Genomic DNA, 14,022 nt, shown 5'->3' on the forward strand with positions numbered 1-14,022 from the left:
GCCTGTGCAACACAACAAAACCCCATCTTTACAAAAAATACAAAAATTGGCTGGGCATGGTGGTACATACCTGTAGTCCCAGCTAATTGTCATGGCTGAGGCTGGAGGATCGCTTAAGCTCAGGAGGTCAAAGCTGCAGTCAGCCTTGTTCGTACTACTGCTCTCCACCCTAGACTGAGTGACAAAGTGAGATCCTGTCTCAAAAAAAGGCGGGGGGGCGGGGGGGGCGCTGACAACACCAAATGATATACAAGATCAACAGACCACTAGATAGATTAAGAAAGAAAAAAAAGAGAGGAGATAGATGAGATCCAAATAAGGACAATTAGAAATGACAAAGGTGACATTACAACTGATCCTACAGAAATACAAAAGACTTCTGTGCACACTAACTAGAAACTCTAGAGAAATGGATAAATTCCTAGAAACACAGACCCTCCCAAAGGTGAATCATAAAGAAACTGAAGCCCTCAACAGCCCAATATTGAGTTCTAAAACTGCATTGGTAATTTAAAAAAAATCTACCAACCAAAAAAAGCCCTGGACTAGATGGATTCACAGCCAAATTCTACCAGACATACAGAGAAGAGCTAGTAACAATCCTACTGAAATTATTCCAAAAAATAAAAGAGGAGGGATTCCCTCTTCTGTAAAGCCAGCATCATCCTGACACCAAAACCTGGTGAAAAAAATCAATATACAAAAATAAGTTGCACTTCTAAACACCGATGACACTCAAACTGAGAGCCAAAAAACATATTCCCATTTATAACAGCCACAAAAAACACCTAAAACTACACCTAAGCAAAAAGAAAAAAGCCAGAGATATTACATTACCTGTCTTCAAACTACACTACAAAGCTGCAGTAAACAAAACAGCATGGTACTGGTACAGAAACAGACACATGGACCAATGGAACAGAATAGAGATTCCAGAAATAAGGCCACACACCTATAGCCTTCTGATCTTCAACAAAACATGCAATGGGGAAAGAACTGCCTATTTAATAAATGGTGCTGGGATAACTTGCTAGCCATATGCAGAAGAATGAAACTGAACCATACCTTTCACCATATACAAAAATTAACTCAAGATGAATTAAAGACTTAAACCTAAGGCCTAAAACTATAAAAATCCTAGAAGAAAACCTAGGAAATAGAATTCTGAGTATCAGCCTTGGAAAAAAAAATTATGACTAAGTCCTCAAAAGTAACTGCAACTAACACAAAAATTGAAAAGTAGGACATAATTAAACTAAAGAGCTTCTGCACAGCAAAAGAAACTATCAATAGAGTAAACAGACAACCTACAAAATAGGAGAAAATATTCACAAACTATGCCTCCAACAAAGGTCTAATACCAAGAATCCATAATGAACTTAATCAATTCAACAAGGAAAAAACAAATAACCCCATTAAAAAGTGGGCGAAGGACATGAACAGACATTTCTCAAAAGACATACAAGTGGCCAACAAGCATGCACATCACAAATAATCACGGGAATGCGATCAAACTGACAATGAAATATCATCTCATACTAGTCAGAATGTCTATTATTAAAAAGTCAAAAAAATAATAGATGCTGTTGAGGCTGCAGAGAAAAGGAAATGCGTATACACTGTTGGTGGTCGTGTAAATTAGTTCAGTAACTGGAGAAAGCAGTTTGCAGACTTCTCAGAGAACTTAAAACAGAGAATCTATAAAACAATGTATTTTCCTTTGGGTATATACCCAGTAATGGGATTGCTACCATTCAATCCAGCAATCCTGTTACTGTGTATATATCCAATGGTAAATAAATTACTCTATCAAAAAGACACATGCATTCATACGTTCCTTGCAGCACTATTTATAATAGCAAAGAAACAATCAACTTAGGTGCCCATCAACAGTGGAATGGATAAAGAAAACGTGGTACATATACATCACAGAGTACTATGCAGCCGTAAAAAACAGGGAAATCATGCCCTTTGCCACAACATGCAGCCAGAGGCCATCATCCTAGGTGAATATTGACACAGAAACAGAAAACCAAATACTGCACGTTCTCATTTGTAAGAGGGAGTCAAACACTGGGCACACATGGACATAAAGATGGGAGCAACAGACACTGGAGACTACTGCGGGGGAGGAAGAGAAGGGGAAAAGGGCTGAAAAACTACCTACTGGGTATTATGGTCACTACTTGGGTGAGGGGAATCAATTATACCCCAAACCTTAGTATCGTGTAATATACCCATGCAACAGACCCTGAATCTAAAATAAAAATTGAAATTAGAAAAATAAATTGGCCTGCCAAGAACCAGTACAGAGTTAGCTCTCCTAGCTCTTCATTCCGATTTAAAGATGTCTTAGAAATACCTTCTAAACAAAACTTTCATAAAAAAATAAAATGCATTTGTCATACTTAACAAAGAAAAAACTATTAAAAAGTTTGTATATCAAACACTTCAAATTTTAAGAAGAAAACATACCTGAAAGGAAGGCTAGTTTTTTCTTCAGAATGGGTAGTATTACTGAGGCCTCCATTTTACTCCAGTGAACTTCCTTAATTCTGAAAACACAGAAAGTCAAATGTCAACTACAAGACAACAATTATTCCACGAAATATATCCTAATGATAGTTTATCCCAGAGTTTCTAAACCTGAGAACTACTGACATTTTGAGCAAGATAATTCTTTTTTTGTAGGGAGTTATCCTGTGCATTGTAGAATACTTTGCAGCATCCCTGGCCTCTACTCACTAAAAACCAATACCACCTCCCTTTCCCAGCTCTGACAACCAAAATGTCTCCAGACATGGCCAAATATCCTCTGGTAGGCAAAATCACAAGTGGTTGAGAATCACTGGCTTAATTCTTTCTCAGAGCAATACTCGGGCTAAAACACTGCCTGGTACATAGTAGTAACTAAAAAAAATAATTTGTTGAATAAACAAATGAATCAATCAAACAGGCAGTCATTCTTCCTTTGTGTTCCTTATTAATTACACAGCTTAATGCCAGATATCTGATTCTTTCCATTTCACTATTAAATGGCTTTTTCTGATTTCTCATATTTTTGCTCCCCTGTAACACATGGTACCATATCTTATCCTGTTTATCTCACTACATTTTCTAATACACTGTTTCAATTTTTGCCCCCATTGTTAACTGCCTCCATCTCTCTACATTTTACAGTTTTTAATTTTCCAGGGAAAAATTTGATTAGGCCAGCTCATCTTTTTGTACCAGGCCACAATTCACTATTCTTTGATTCAGTTTTCCAGGGTCTACTCCGCCATAGCCAGGGGTTATAGCTAAATACAAAAAGGGACTACCCTTATTGCAAGGGCTAAGGGCAAGATAGTTTCCCTTAAATGGAGGTTTTGCCATGGCAGGCATTCAGGCTTGGCCAGCCCAGTATACTATCAAATTTTGATTTTAAGGAGAGCAGGACCTTTCAAACAAAACAACAACAAAAATGAACAAAATCAGATTCAATTCTATTATCTTCTTATACTCATGTCTGAGAGAGTATTCTCAATCACATTTTATCCCTCCTCCCCTGTCCCATCTCACACCCACCCACCATCACAACACAGAGCAGTTCCTTGAAGTGCACTGTGAAATTTTATTGTATTTAGTGAAGGCACACTCTCGTGAAGACATTTCTAGCACAGCAGAAAATATGACTCTTTGTATGAGCATATTACTTATTCAGCAAACATCTGCTATTAACCTATCCCACCTAAGGCTGTGCTACCAGCTAGAGCTAAAAACTCAAGAAACAGCCCTGCTCTGGGGGCAGTAAGGCAGTCTTTAAAAAACAAACAAAAAAATAGATGTTAAGAGAAAAAAAAGACGGAGTTGTAACATTGGTCAGATAATGGCTAATTAAACAAGACTAATTAAAGCAGTATATAATTTTATAGCTTTTGTATATACAATTTAAAAAACACGACCATTTGCATCTGTCTTCAAAGAAAACAAGTTGTCTATCTAGATGATATATTCAAGTTCCCTTGAATATTTGCAATTTGTTTATTAAAGTTTGTTCTTTATTAGCCCAGCAAACAGACTAGTAGGAAGTAGGAGGAAAAAAGCTCACAATTTACATCTTTAATCTAAAAGTAGTAGCACTTCATGATGAGCTGTCATCCAGTTATACAAGAACCCAGACAGCTTGGATTCACATCTTAGATCTCCTGTCTTGTGACCAGCTTGCTGAAGACCTGATTTGAAAGTTTGATAAAGGGGTGATAATAATTACTATAATTAACATTGACTAGGTGTTTATTATAAACTATGCACTGTTTTAAACGATTTCTTTCTATTATCTTAGTCTTCACAACATTTCTACAAGGTAGGTACTATTATTTTATTAGCCCCAAACAGCTTGTTGTTTTCCAGTCCCATCATGGGACAAACCCCGTCTATTCCTTCAGACTCATCTCTGAGTTGCATCCTAAAATACTGGATAAATCTGACCCTCAGACTCTCAAAAACAAAGTTTAATTTTCTTGTGTAATACAACATGGTCACCTTACAAACTTTCAGATCAGGAATCCTCCTGGCCACCAGGTGAGACCCTTGACCCAGTACTATTTTACAGCTAGACTTTTTCTGTTGCAACTCTTCTAAATGGTCTGAAGTTCCCATGTCCAGGCTTTCATAACTCACTCTCTCCGGATCCTGATCTCCACCAAATCTGCTGAATGTGCATGACTATATTCTCTGGCCGCACTGACTCTTTTGACATTTTGGATGGCCTTTCTTTTACTCTCTCCCGTTCTCCCCAGCTAGCTGGATGGGTTGAGGCCACACCTTCTTCCCCTAACAAACCACCTTCACATTCAATTACACCCACTCCATCTGCTCCCTCTTTCTCACCTTCCCCTCAACATCCCAACCTTTGATGTTGTTTTCCAGTGCCTCCTCCTTATCAGGGATTCTACTCCCCTTCTCATACTAGGTCAGAGGCCACCTATGATCTCATTTTGGCCTCAGAAAAAGTTCTGCTGCTCCAGGACATGGCAAATGGGGATCTAGGCACCATCAGAGTCCATGTTCCCTTCCTAATGTCTGATCTTTCCCAAATAAAAACTAAGCTTTGGCTCTTTCAGTAGGGGCCCTCCTCATTTCATGAAGGAATTTAAAGGACTATTGCTTCCTTCTACCTCACCTGGCAGGACATGTATATTATTTTTACCATTTGTTGCACCCATGAGGAAAAATCCCACACATGGTCTCTGGCTCAAAGGTGAGCAGATGAAGTGCATACCCCAAACCCCCAGGAGTCTGGCCCCAAACCCCCAGGAGAACTGCAATGCCTTACACTGATCCCAGGTGGGGTTATCAAGAGGGAGACCACAGCAGGAAACGTCATAATCACATGATCACTTGCCTGATTCAGGGCATAAAAAAGGCCATATAAAACCTGTAAATTATGACAAACTAAGGGAAATAAGACAGGGGTCAAATGAAAACCCAGCCCTATTTTATACCAAGCTGGCTGAGGCTATGAGAAAATACACTAATATGAACCCCCAGAGCCCAGAAGTCCTCACTGTCATAGCTGTTTATCAGCCAGGCATCCCCATACATTAGACATGAACTCCAAAAGCTAGATCAGAGACCACAAACTACTTTCCCAACATTGCTGGACACGGCCTTCAAGTTCTTCAATAATTGAGAACAGAATAAGGGGACCAGAGCTACAGAGAAAGAAAAATGCAAGAACAAGAGACAGGCTTAACTGTTGGCTGCTTTAGAAGCCTCCAGCCCATTCCAGATTGTCCTAAGGACACTTCTCCAAGTAGGTGTTCTTGATGCAGAAGGACAGGCCACTGGATATGGTTTGGCTTTGTGTCCCCACCCAAATCTCATCTTCAATCCCCATGTTTTGAGGAAGAGAATTGTAATCCCCATATGTAGAGTGGGGGAAGTGATTACATCATGGGGCTGGTTCCCGCATGCTGTTCTTGTGATAGTGAGTTCTCAAGAGATCTAATGGTTTCATAAATGGCAGTTTCCCCTGCCCTCTGTACTTCTCTCTCCTGCCACCCTGTGAAGAAGGTGTCTGCCTCCTCTTCTACCATGACTGTTAAGTTTCCTGGGGTCTCCCCAGCCATGCAGAACTGTGAGTCAATTAAACCTCCTTTGTTTACAAATTACCCAGTCTCAGGTATTTCTTTATAGCAGTGTGAAAACAGACTAAATAGAAACTTCAACTTAGATAGTCATACTTCAGGGGTGTAAAATATAGCCCACACTTATTCAAACAAGCCCTAGCAAGAAACCTAATTGAATAATCTCTTAAGAGGGGATAACTTCTACCATATGTAAATTACCTCCTCATTTGATCCTCCTTCACAGAACTCACACAGCAAATGAAATGCAAACCTTAACTTCCCAACAAAAGGAAAATAATTTTTGTCTAATTCAAAGGTTACTTAAAGGTTATATATAAAACAAGGTAAAAGGAACCAGGGAATAAGAGAGACATGAAGAAGGTTATAAAGGTAAAAAGGTATTTTGGGAAAGGAAGGTTTTTTTTAAAAAAAAAAGACTTTATATGGGAAAAAAAATCTTGTATGGTAAATTCTTGTCCTAAAATAGAATGACTGGTTGTTTAAGAAAGAGGAAGGCTTAGGACAAGTCACAAAGTCCAAGCATGTCAAATACAGGCTGTGTAAGTCATAAGAAGGTTTGTAAAGGGAAATTTATGAAAGGAATTTTGTATGTGATTAAGTTGGTCATAACTGAAAGGGAATTATTTAGGATAGTCTTTCTAACATTGCCTCTCCCCATGTTAAAACAAGGTTTTCTTAAGGTATTAATCTGTTCTTAATAAAACTGCAAGAAGTTTTACTTTTCGTTTTGTAACGTTTATTTTTAAAACTTCTCAGAATCATCTCAGTTTAACTTTTGCTGTGTCCCGCTACTTTCTGCTTTTTCTCCCCTAAAGAAGGCCTAATAAAATAACACTCCCCAGTTTTTGTCAGCTCCTGTCACATTTTCTTCCAATTCTAACTGTTATTATGGCCTAATGCTAAACATTAGCATAATATTTTAATGTTTCAACTTTAAGGTCAAAAAACTTAAGCAATGTTTTCCTCTAACATAACTTAATTCTGGACCCTTGGCTTTTCTTGATATGTCTAAATTCTCAATGTAATCAAAACAAAACTTATGCTATTCCTAAGAGTCATGTATTCCCCTGATGAACACACACTTTCTGTGTCTAATTAAATTCAAACACTTTTTCATTGAGTTTAATTTTCAGGTTACCTAAATGGGTTTCCAATAAGGAAAAACAGTCACAAAGCAAAAGGTTTGTCTCCCTTTTTGGTCAATGGCTTTAAAAAACAAAATTTTACCTTCTAGAATTCAACAGATTCACTTTCAAATGATACTGTGAATGGAATCATTCTCTCCCCAAAGATGCCTGCTACCTTTACGAATCTCCCCTGGATTCAGCTGGTCACCAGTTTCATCTTGACATGCTCCTCCTCTCTGATGAGTCCCTTCCTCCAGAAAGATCCAATATCCTAAGTCCCACAATCTGGGATAATGACCCACAGGGTTTCCTGACAAACCAACAACCACAGGTAGGGTCTACTCCATGCCCTAGGCATGCCAGGAAGTAGCTGGAAGATGAGACCTCCACCCCATTGCCAAAGATCTGTCACTGCTGTTCTGTCAGAGGGAGTGGGGGAGATGTGGAGTCTTGTTAAGTAAGCAACAACGAGGAAGGGGTGATCCCAGATGGGAAACAATGAACAACTGTTCTGATAGATGGTTAATCACAATTGCAGATAGCCCCCTTGCAGCATGACTCTATACAATTTCCCTCCAGCCCCCACCTCTTGGCAGACAACCCTTTCTCTGCTGTGCTGCCCATTGCAATCTTGCAGCATATTTTTATACTTTCGCTAATAATCTGCCTTTCTTTACCTACAACTGTCTTGGTAAATCCCTTTAAAAACTGCAAAGCTGGCCCCGGGCAGTAGCACCCATGACACCCAGGAGTTCAGGACCAACCTGGGCAACATGGCAAGAACCCCACTCTATTTTTTAAAAAAGGGGAGGGGAACAGTTCAGAGAGCTTCCAGGTGGGTGAACACATCAAGATGCTGAGATGGTAGCACACCAAGAGAGGCCATGGAAGGTCCCCATGCCTCCTCCCCCGATACCTTGCAATAAACATCTCTTCTGTAGGCTGTTCCTGAGTTGTATCCTTTATAATAATCCAGTAATCATAAGTAAATTGTCTTACTGAAGTCTGTGAGCTGTTTTAGTGGATTATCAAACCTGAAGGGGTTGTGGGTGATGAGAATCTTGATTTGTAGCCAAGTCAGACAGAAGTGTGGGTAACCTGGGGACCCAATACTTGTGCCTGGCATCTAAACAGAGGACAGCCCAGCAATGGCATCTAAAGTGAAGACAGCCTGAGCCTGTAGTCCCAGCTACTAAGGAGGCTGTGGTGGGAGGATTGCTTGGGCCCTAGAGCTTGAGTCCAGCCTGGGCAACATAGCAAGATCCTTGTCTATAAAAAATAAAAAGAAACAAATAAATAAAGTGAGGACAGTCTTGTGGGATTGAGCCCTTAAACCCTGGATCTGATAACTCCAGGCACTTACTGCTAGAATTGAATTTGGTTGTAGGACACCCAGGTGGTATCTGGAGAGCTGGAGAATTGATTGGTGTGAAGAAAAAACTCACACATTTGATATGAGAAATACTGTCAATGAAAAGTTATATATATACACACACACACACACAGACACACACACGTGTGTGTGTGTACAGATGAAAAAAGAAAGAACTTTTATCTGAGGAATGCAAGTCCTTTTAATTATCAGACCAAGAGAGACACTAAAATGAGACCACAATCATGCCCTACTCCACGTCTTGAGCGGTGTATTCATCTTCTGAAACTGCTTGCTATTGCCCTAAGTAGCTATAAATAAATCTAATAATGCCCCACCGGACATCATAACCCACATCCTACAGCTTAACAATGTAGAGCCAATCACTAATCAATGTTATTTCTGTGAACCAATGAGAATTTCTGACAACTTTTTTGCCATAACCCATACCTTATAGCTTAACAATGTAAAGCCAATCACTAATCAATGTTATTTCTGTGAACCAATGAGAATTTCTGACAACTTTTTTGCCATAACCCATACCTTATAGCTTAACAATGTAAAGCCAATCACTAATCAATGTTATTTCTGTGAACCAATGAGAATTCCTGACAAACAACTTTTCTTGCCCTTAAAAATCTACTTCTAACTGCTACTAATCAAAGTGCATGTTCAGGACAATTTGAATCTATGCTCCCAGGTTGCAGTCCTTGAGCTTAGCCAAAAAAAAAACGCTCTACTTATATTAATTTTGCCTCAGCTTCTTCCTTTTAGGTTGACATGCATACAGACATGCCACTGCCTTGATTCATGCTAAGGCACCAGCACTTTTTCTCACCAATGCTTTTACACCGTCAGCACAAATGTCAACACAGTAAACAGGGCAAATAAAACCTAAGAATAATAAAAAACAGTTTTGAACCTCAGGGACTCCTGAAAGCTAGAAACAAGAGAACTACTGATCTCAGTTGTCCATGGGATGCTCCCCCAGAAAAAAAAAAATTCAACCTTGAGGAAGAAATGCAGATACAGAGACAACAGTCACAGAAACAGAACTGGCTTCCTAACCGGATTTTCCTTATGGTATATGAGCAGAGACAAATTCTCAGCTGCCTTTAATTCCTTCCTATTTTTTTGAACTTATTTCTCCATCCTTCTCATCAATTCTGTAAATTATACAAAATAAATCCCTTTTCTGCTTAAGTTGGCTAAAATAGGCTCCTCTTTTAATCAGTGGAGAAAGTTGGTAGAAGAAGCAAAACTAAAATTGAGAGTTTAGTAGACAGTCTCCAATCACTTAAGGCTTTTTTTGTTTTTTACTCTGTTGCCATTTAATCTGAATAAAAATGCACATCAATACACTGAGATTTTAACCCTTGCCATAGTCAAACCTAATTAAACAGCATCCAAGAAAGAGGAACATCTGGAATCCCTAAGACAAGGCATAAGAAATGATAGATGCAGGTGACTCATGGATAAAATCTATTAATATTATTGAAGATTTCCAAGTCAAATTATTGATTTTACACCATCAAATGCTAAAATTGAATTTTTCACAACTGCATTCTCCACATCCCTAAAAGGGAAAAGGAAAATGGTTTTAGTCTCTTGGTCTAGATTTACTTTGGCAAACTATGATATCCAGAAGCAATCTTCCATTTCATCACTATCTCCTGAGAGATAGGTGCTTTATCCAAACTTTCCTTTACACAACCACTTCAGCATGGTAAAATACTGGGTTTGAAAAAAATTAAACAGCTTTTTAAAATTGTTTGAAGAATATCTTGAAAGTGATACAAATGTAGCTTAAAGTAACACTAAAGAGAAATACAGTTTTGTGGGTGTATAAGCCAAGATCAAATGAACTGATAGATAAAAAGTAAAGCAGTCAAGAGATGAAAACAATTGTATTTACTCTGTATCTTCCTCCCTTCTAGAGTCTCCTTTCCATCAATCTCTTTCACTGTTGTCACAAAAGAGAAGGGTAATAAAAAATAATTATTACTGTACCACTAGGTCAAATTTAATTTAATTTTTCAAGTTATTTGCTCCAGTTTTTCAAGTGTTTAGCACAGTCATTAAAAAAACAAAAATCTTTCTCTTTCTGGTTATCTTAGTATCTAATAGAAAAATTTAAATAGATAATGTACAAAATAAATAAAGGAAAAATCTTGCAAAATACAACCAACACCACCACCATCTCCACAATAAAATGTTAAATAACATAAAGGTGGAAAATGGCGAATAGGAGACAGGACTAACGTGCAGCTCCCACTTGGACAGACAGTACAGCATCTGGAGACACATATTGTTAACTTTTGTTCCAAGAATGACCACAGGAACATAACAGCAAAACTGAAGAGTTCACAGACCCTTCAAAAGAAGTGGCTTGCTGCTGCAAACACCACAAAACAGCTGAAAAACTGTGAATCAACAAAGTCTGAGAGGTGGAAAAGTCAGCCTCTGAACACACATCCCCACTGGGGAACCCAAAAATCCAGATCGTGGGAGAAGAATTTAATCTTACCCAGAGCTGAAATGGACTTAGGGAGCTATGTGAAACATAAAAGGACAAGAAGCAGTTGGAAGAGCCCTGTAGGCACTCCTGGTCCCCAGCATGAGCTCAGGGAAGCTATTCCTGACCTCATCTCACAGAGGTCCCTTAGAGAAGGTAAGGCAGCTGGTGAAATTGGGAAAGGGCCACAGGGTGAAGGATGCTCCTAGCTGAACTCTGTAATAATTGTAACTGAGCACAAACTTTTCCTGAGCAGAATCCAGGGAGTAGGGGGCAAACAGGAAGTACAGATACAAGCACAGAAGCCACAGCTGACCATGCAGGCAGGCAGGCAGGGAGGTGAGAGACCTGAGAGCCCTGCTTGTTTTCTCAATGTGAAGGCTCGTACCTGAGGGCAAGACCTCAGCCCTGCTCTCTGGCTGTCTGGATACAAACTCAGTGTGGTTGGTGGGGGCAAGGTGGGAGTGAGACTGGCCTTGCTGACTGTATGGGAGCTGGGTGAGGCCTGTCACTGCTGGCTTTTCCCCACTTCCCTGGTGATCTATATGATGCAGCAGAGCCAGCCATAATCCCCCTGGAACATAACTCCATTGGCCTGAGAACCACCCACTATCCCCCACAGTGACCACAGAAACCCCCACCCAAAGAGAGTTGGAGCTCAGACTAGTCTAATCCTGCTGATGGTTTTGCTCTATCTGCCCTGGTAGCCAAAGACAAAAGATAAAGCTCTTGGGAGCTCTATGGCCACAACCAAACCGGAGAAACCAAAGTACTCATCCTGGCCAATGTGGGGCAAGATTATATCCACCTTCTACCACTGCAGCTGGCACTCTCTTGAAAGTGCCACCTCCTGGCTGGAGGTCAACCAAGTCAAGCCATTACAGTAACTCAACAGAAGAACCCTGCTCCAAAAAAGAAGAAAACAACAGCTAATTCCACCACCTGCAACACTCTGGCTAAACCGAGGTCCTGATTCTGTCCACATGACACCTTCACTACCAGCATAACCAGCATTCAAGAAAACCAGCACCAAACAAAACTAAGATCAAGGACTCCCACAGAGTCCACTTTATTTACTCCCCTGCCACCTCCACCAGAGCAGGTGCTGGTAACCACAGAGGGGAGACCTAAAGACGGATGACATCACAGGACTCTTTGCAGACATTCCCCAGCACCAGCCTGGAGCCTGGTAGCCCCACTGGGTGGCTAGACTTACAAGGGCAATAACAATCACTGCAGTCTGGCTCTCGGGAAGCCCCATCCCTAGCACCACATCAAGGGATCACCCTGTGGGACAAAAGAATCTGAACAGCAGCCCCTGAGTTCCAGATCTTTCCACTGAAACAGTCTAACAAAATGAGAACGAACCAGAAAAATAATTCTGGTAACATGACAAAATGAGGTTCTATAACACCCCCAAAAGATCACACTAGCTCCTCTCCAGCAACAGATCCAAACCAACAAGAAATCTCTGAATTGCCAGATAAAGAATTCAGAAGGTTGATTAGGCTATTCAAGGAGGCACCAGAGAAAGGTGAAAACCAACCTAAAGAAATTTTTAAAAATATAGGATATTAATGAAAACATCTCCAGAGAAAGAGATATCATAAAGAAAAGACAATCACAACATCTAGAAATAAAAGACACACTTAGAGAAATGCAAAATACACTGGAAAGTTCCAACAATAGAATTGAACAAGTAGAAGAAAGGACTTCAGAGCTCAAAGACAAGGCTTTCAAATTAATGAAATCCAAAAAAAGACAAAAAAGAATTTTTAAAAGTGAACAAGCCTCAAAGGAATTTGGGATTACGTTAAAACAACCACACATAAAAATAATTGGTGTTCCTGAGGAAGAAGAGAAATCTAAAAGCTTGGAAAACTTATCTGAGGGAATAATCGAGGAAAAGTTCCCTGGTCTTGCTAGAGACCTAGACATCCACTTACAAGAAGTTCAAAGAACACCCAGGAAATTCATTGCAAAAAGATAATCACCTACGCACATAGTTTTCAGGATATCTAAAGTCAAGACGAAGGAAAGAATCTTAAAGCTGTGAGGCAAAAGCATCAGGTAACCTATAAAGGAAAACCTATCAGATTAATAGCAGATTTCTCAGCAGAAACCCTGCAAGCCAGAAGGGATTGGGGTCCTATCTTTAGCCTCCTTAATCAAAATAATTATCAGCCAATAATTCTGTATCAAGCAAAACTAAGCTTCATAAATGAAGGAGAAATAAAGAATTTTTTAGACAAACAAATGTTGAATTTGCCACTACCAAGCAAGCACTACAAGAACTGCTAAAAGGACCTCTAAATCTTGAAACAAATCCTTGAAATACACCAAAATAGAATCTCCTTAAAGCATATATCTCACAGGACCTGTAAAACAGTAACACAATGAAAACAAACCAAGGTATTCAGTCAACAAACAGCATGATGAATAGAACAGTACCTCACATCTCAACACTAACGTTGAATATAAATGGCCTAAATACTCCACTTAAAAGATACAGAATGGCAGAATGAATAAGAATTAACCAACCAAGTATCTGTTGTCTTCAAGAGATTCAACTGACACACAGGGACTCACATAAACTTAAGATAAACAGGTGGAAAAAGACAGTCCATGCAAATGGACACCAAAAGTGAGCAGGTGTAGCTATTCAGACAAAACAAACTTTAAAGCATCAGCACTTTAAAAAGACAAAGGGGCCATTATATAGTGATAAAGGGCTCGTTCAACAGGAAAATATCACTGTCCTAAATATATATGCACCTAACAGTGGTGCTCCCAAATTTACAAAACAATTACTACTAGACCTAAGAAATGAGACAGATGGCAACACAATAATGCTGGGGAAATACAATACTCTCC

General features: G+C 39.5%; 1 protein-coding gene across 4 annotated transcripts in view; it reads right to left on the bottom strand.

Moving 5' to 3' along the window:
• SESTD1 (SEC14 and spectrin domain containing 1) overlaps nucleotides 1–14,022 on the bottom strand; it is a 157,740-nt gene that overhangs the window by 87,804 nt on the left and 55,914 nt on the right. For 3 of the 4 annotated variants that reach the window (XM_055289884.2, XM_055289883.2, XM_055289886.2), the window contains one exon: nucleotides 2,476–2,555. In XM_055289884.2, the coding sequence (XP_055145859.1) occupies nucleotides 2,476–2,530 (55 nt within the window). In that variant the 5' untranslated portion in view covers nucleotides 2,531–2,555. Of the gene's footprint in view, nucleotides 1–2,475; nucleotides 2,556–4,090; nucleotides 4,215–14,022 lie in introns of all 4 variants that reach the window. The other variant, XM_055289885.2, reaches the window with a different exon arrangement.

This window comes from Symphalangus syndactylus, chromosome 8 (genome assembly GCF_028878055.3).
Source record: "Symphalangus syndactylus isolate Jambi chromosome 8, NHGRI_mSymSyn1-v2.1_pri, whole genome shotgun sequence".
NCBI lineage: Eukaryota > Metazoa > Chordata > Mammalia > Primates > Hylobatidae > Symphalangus > Symphalangus syndactylus.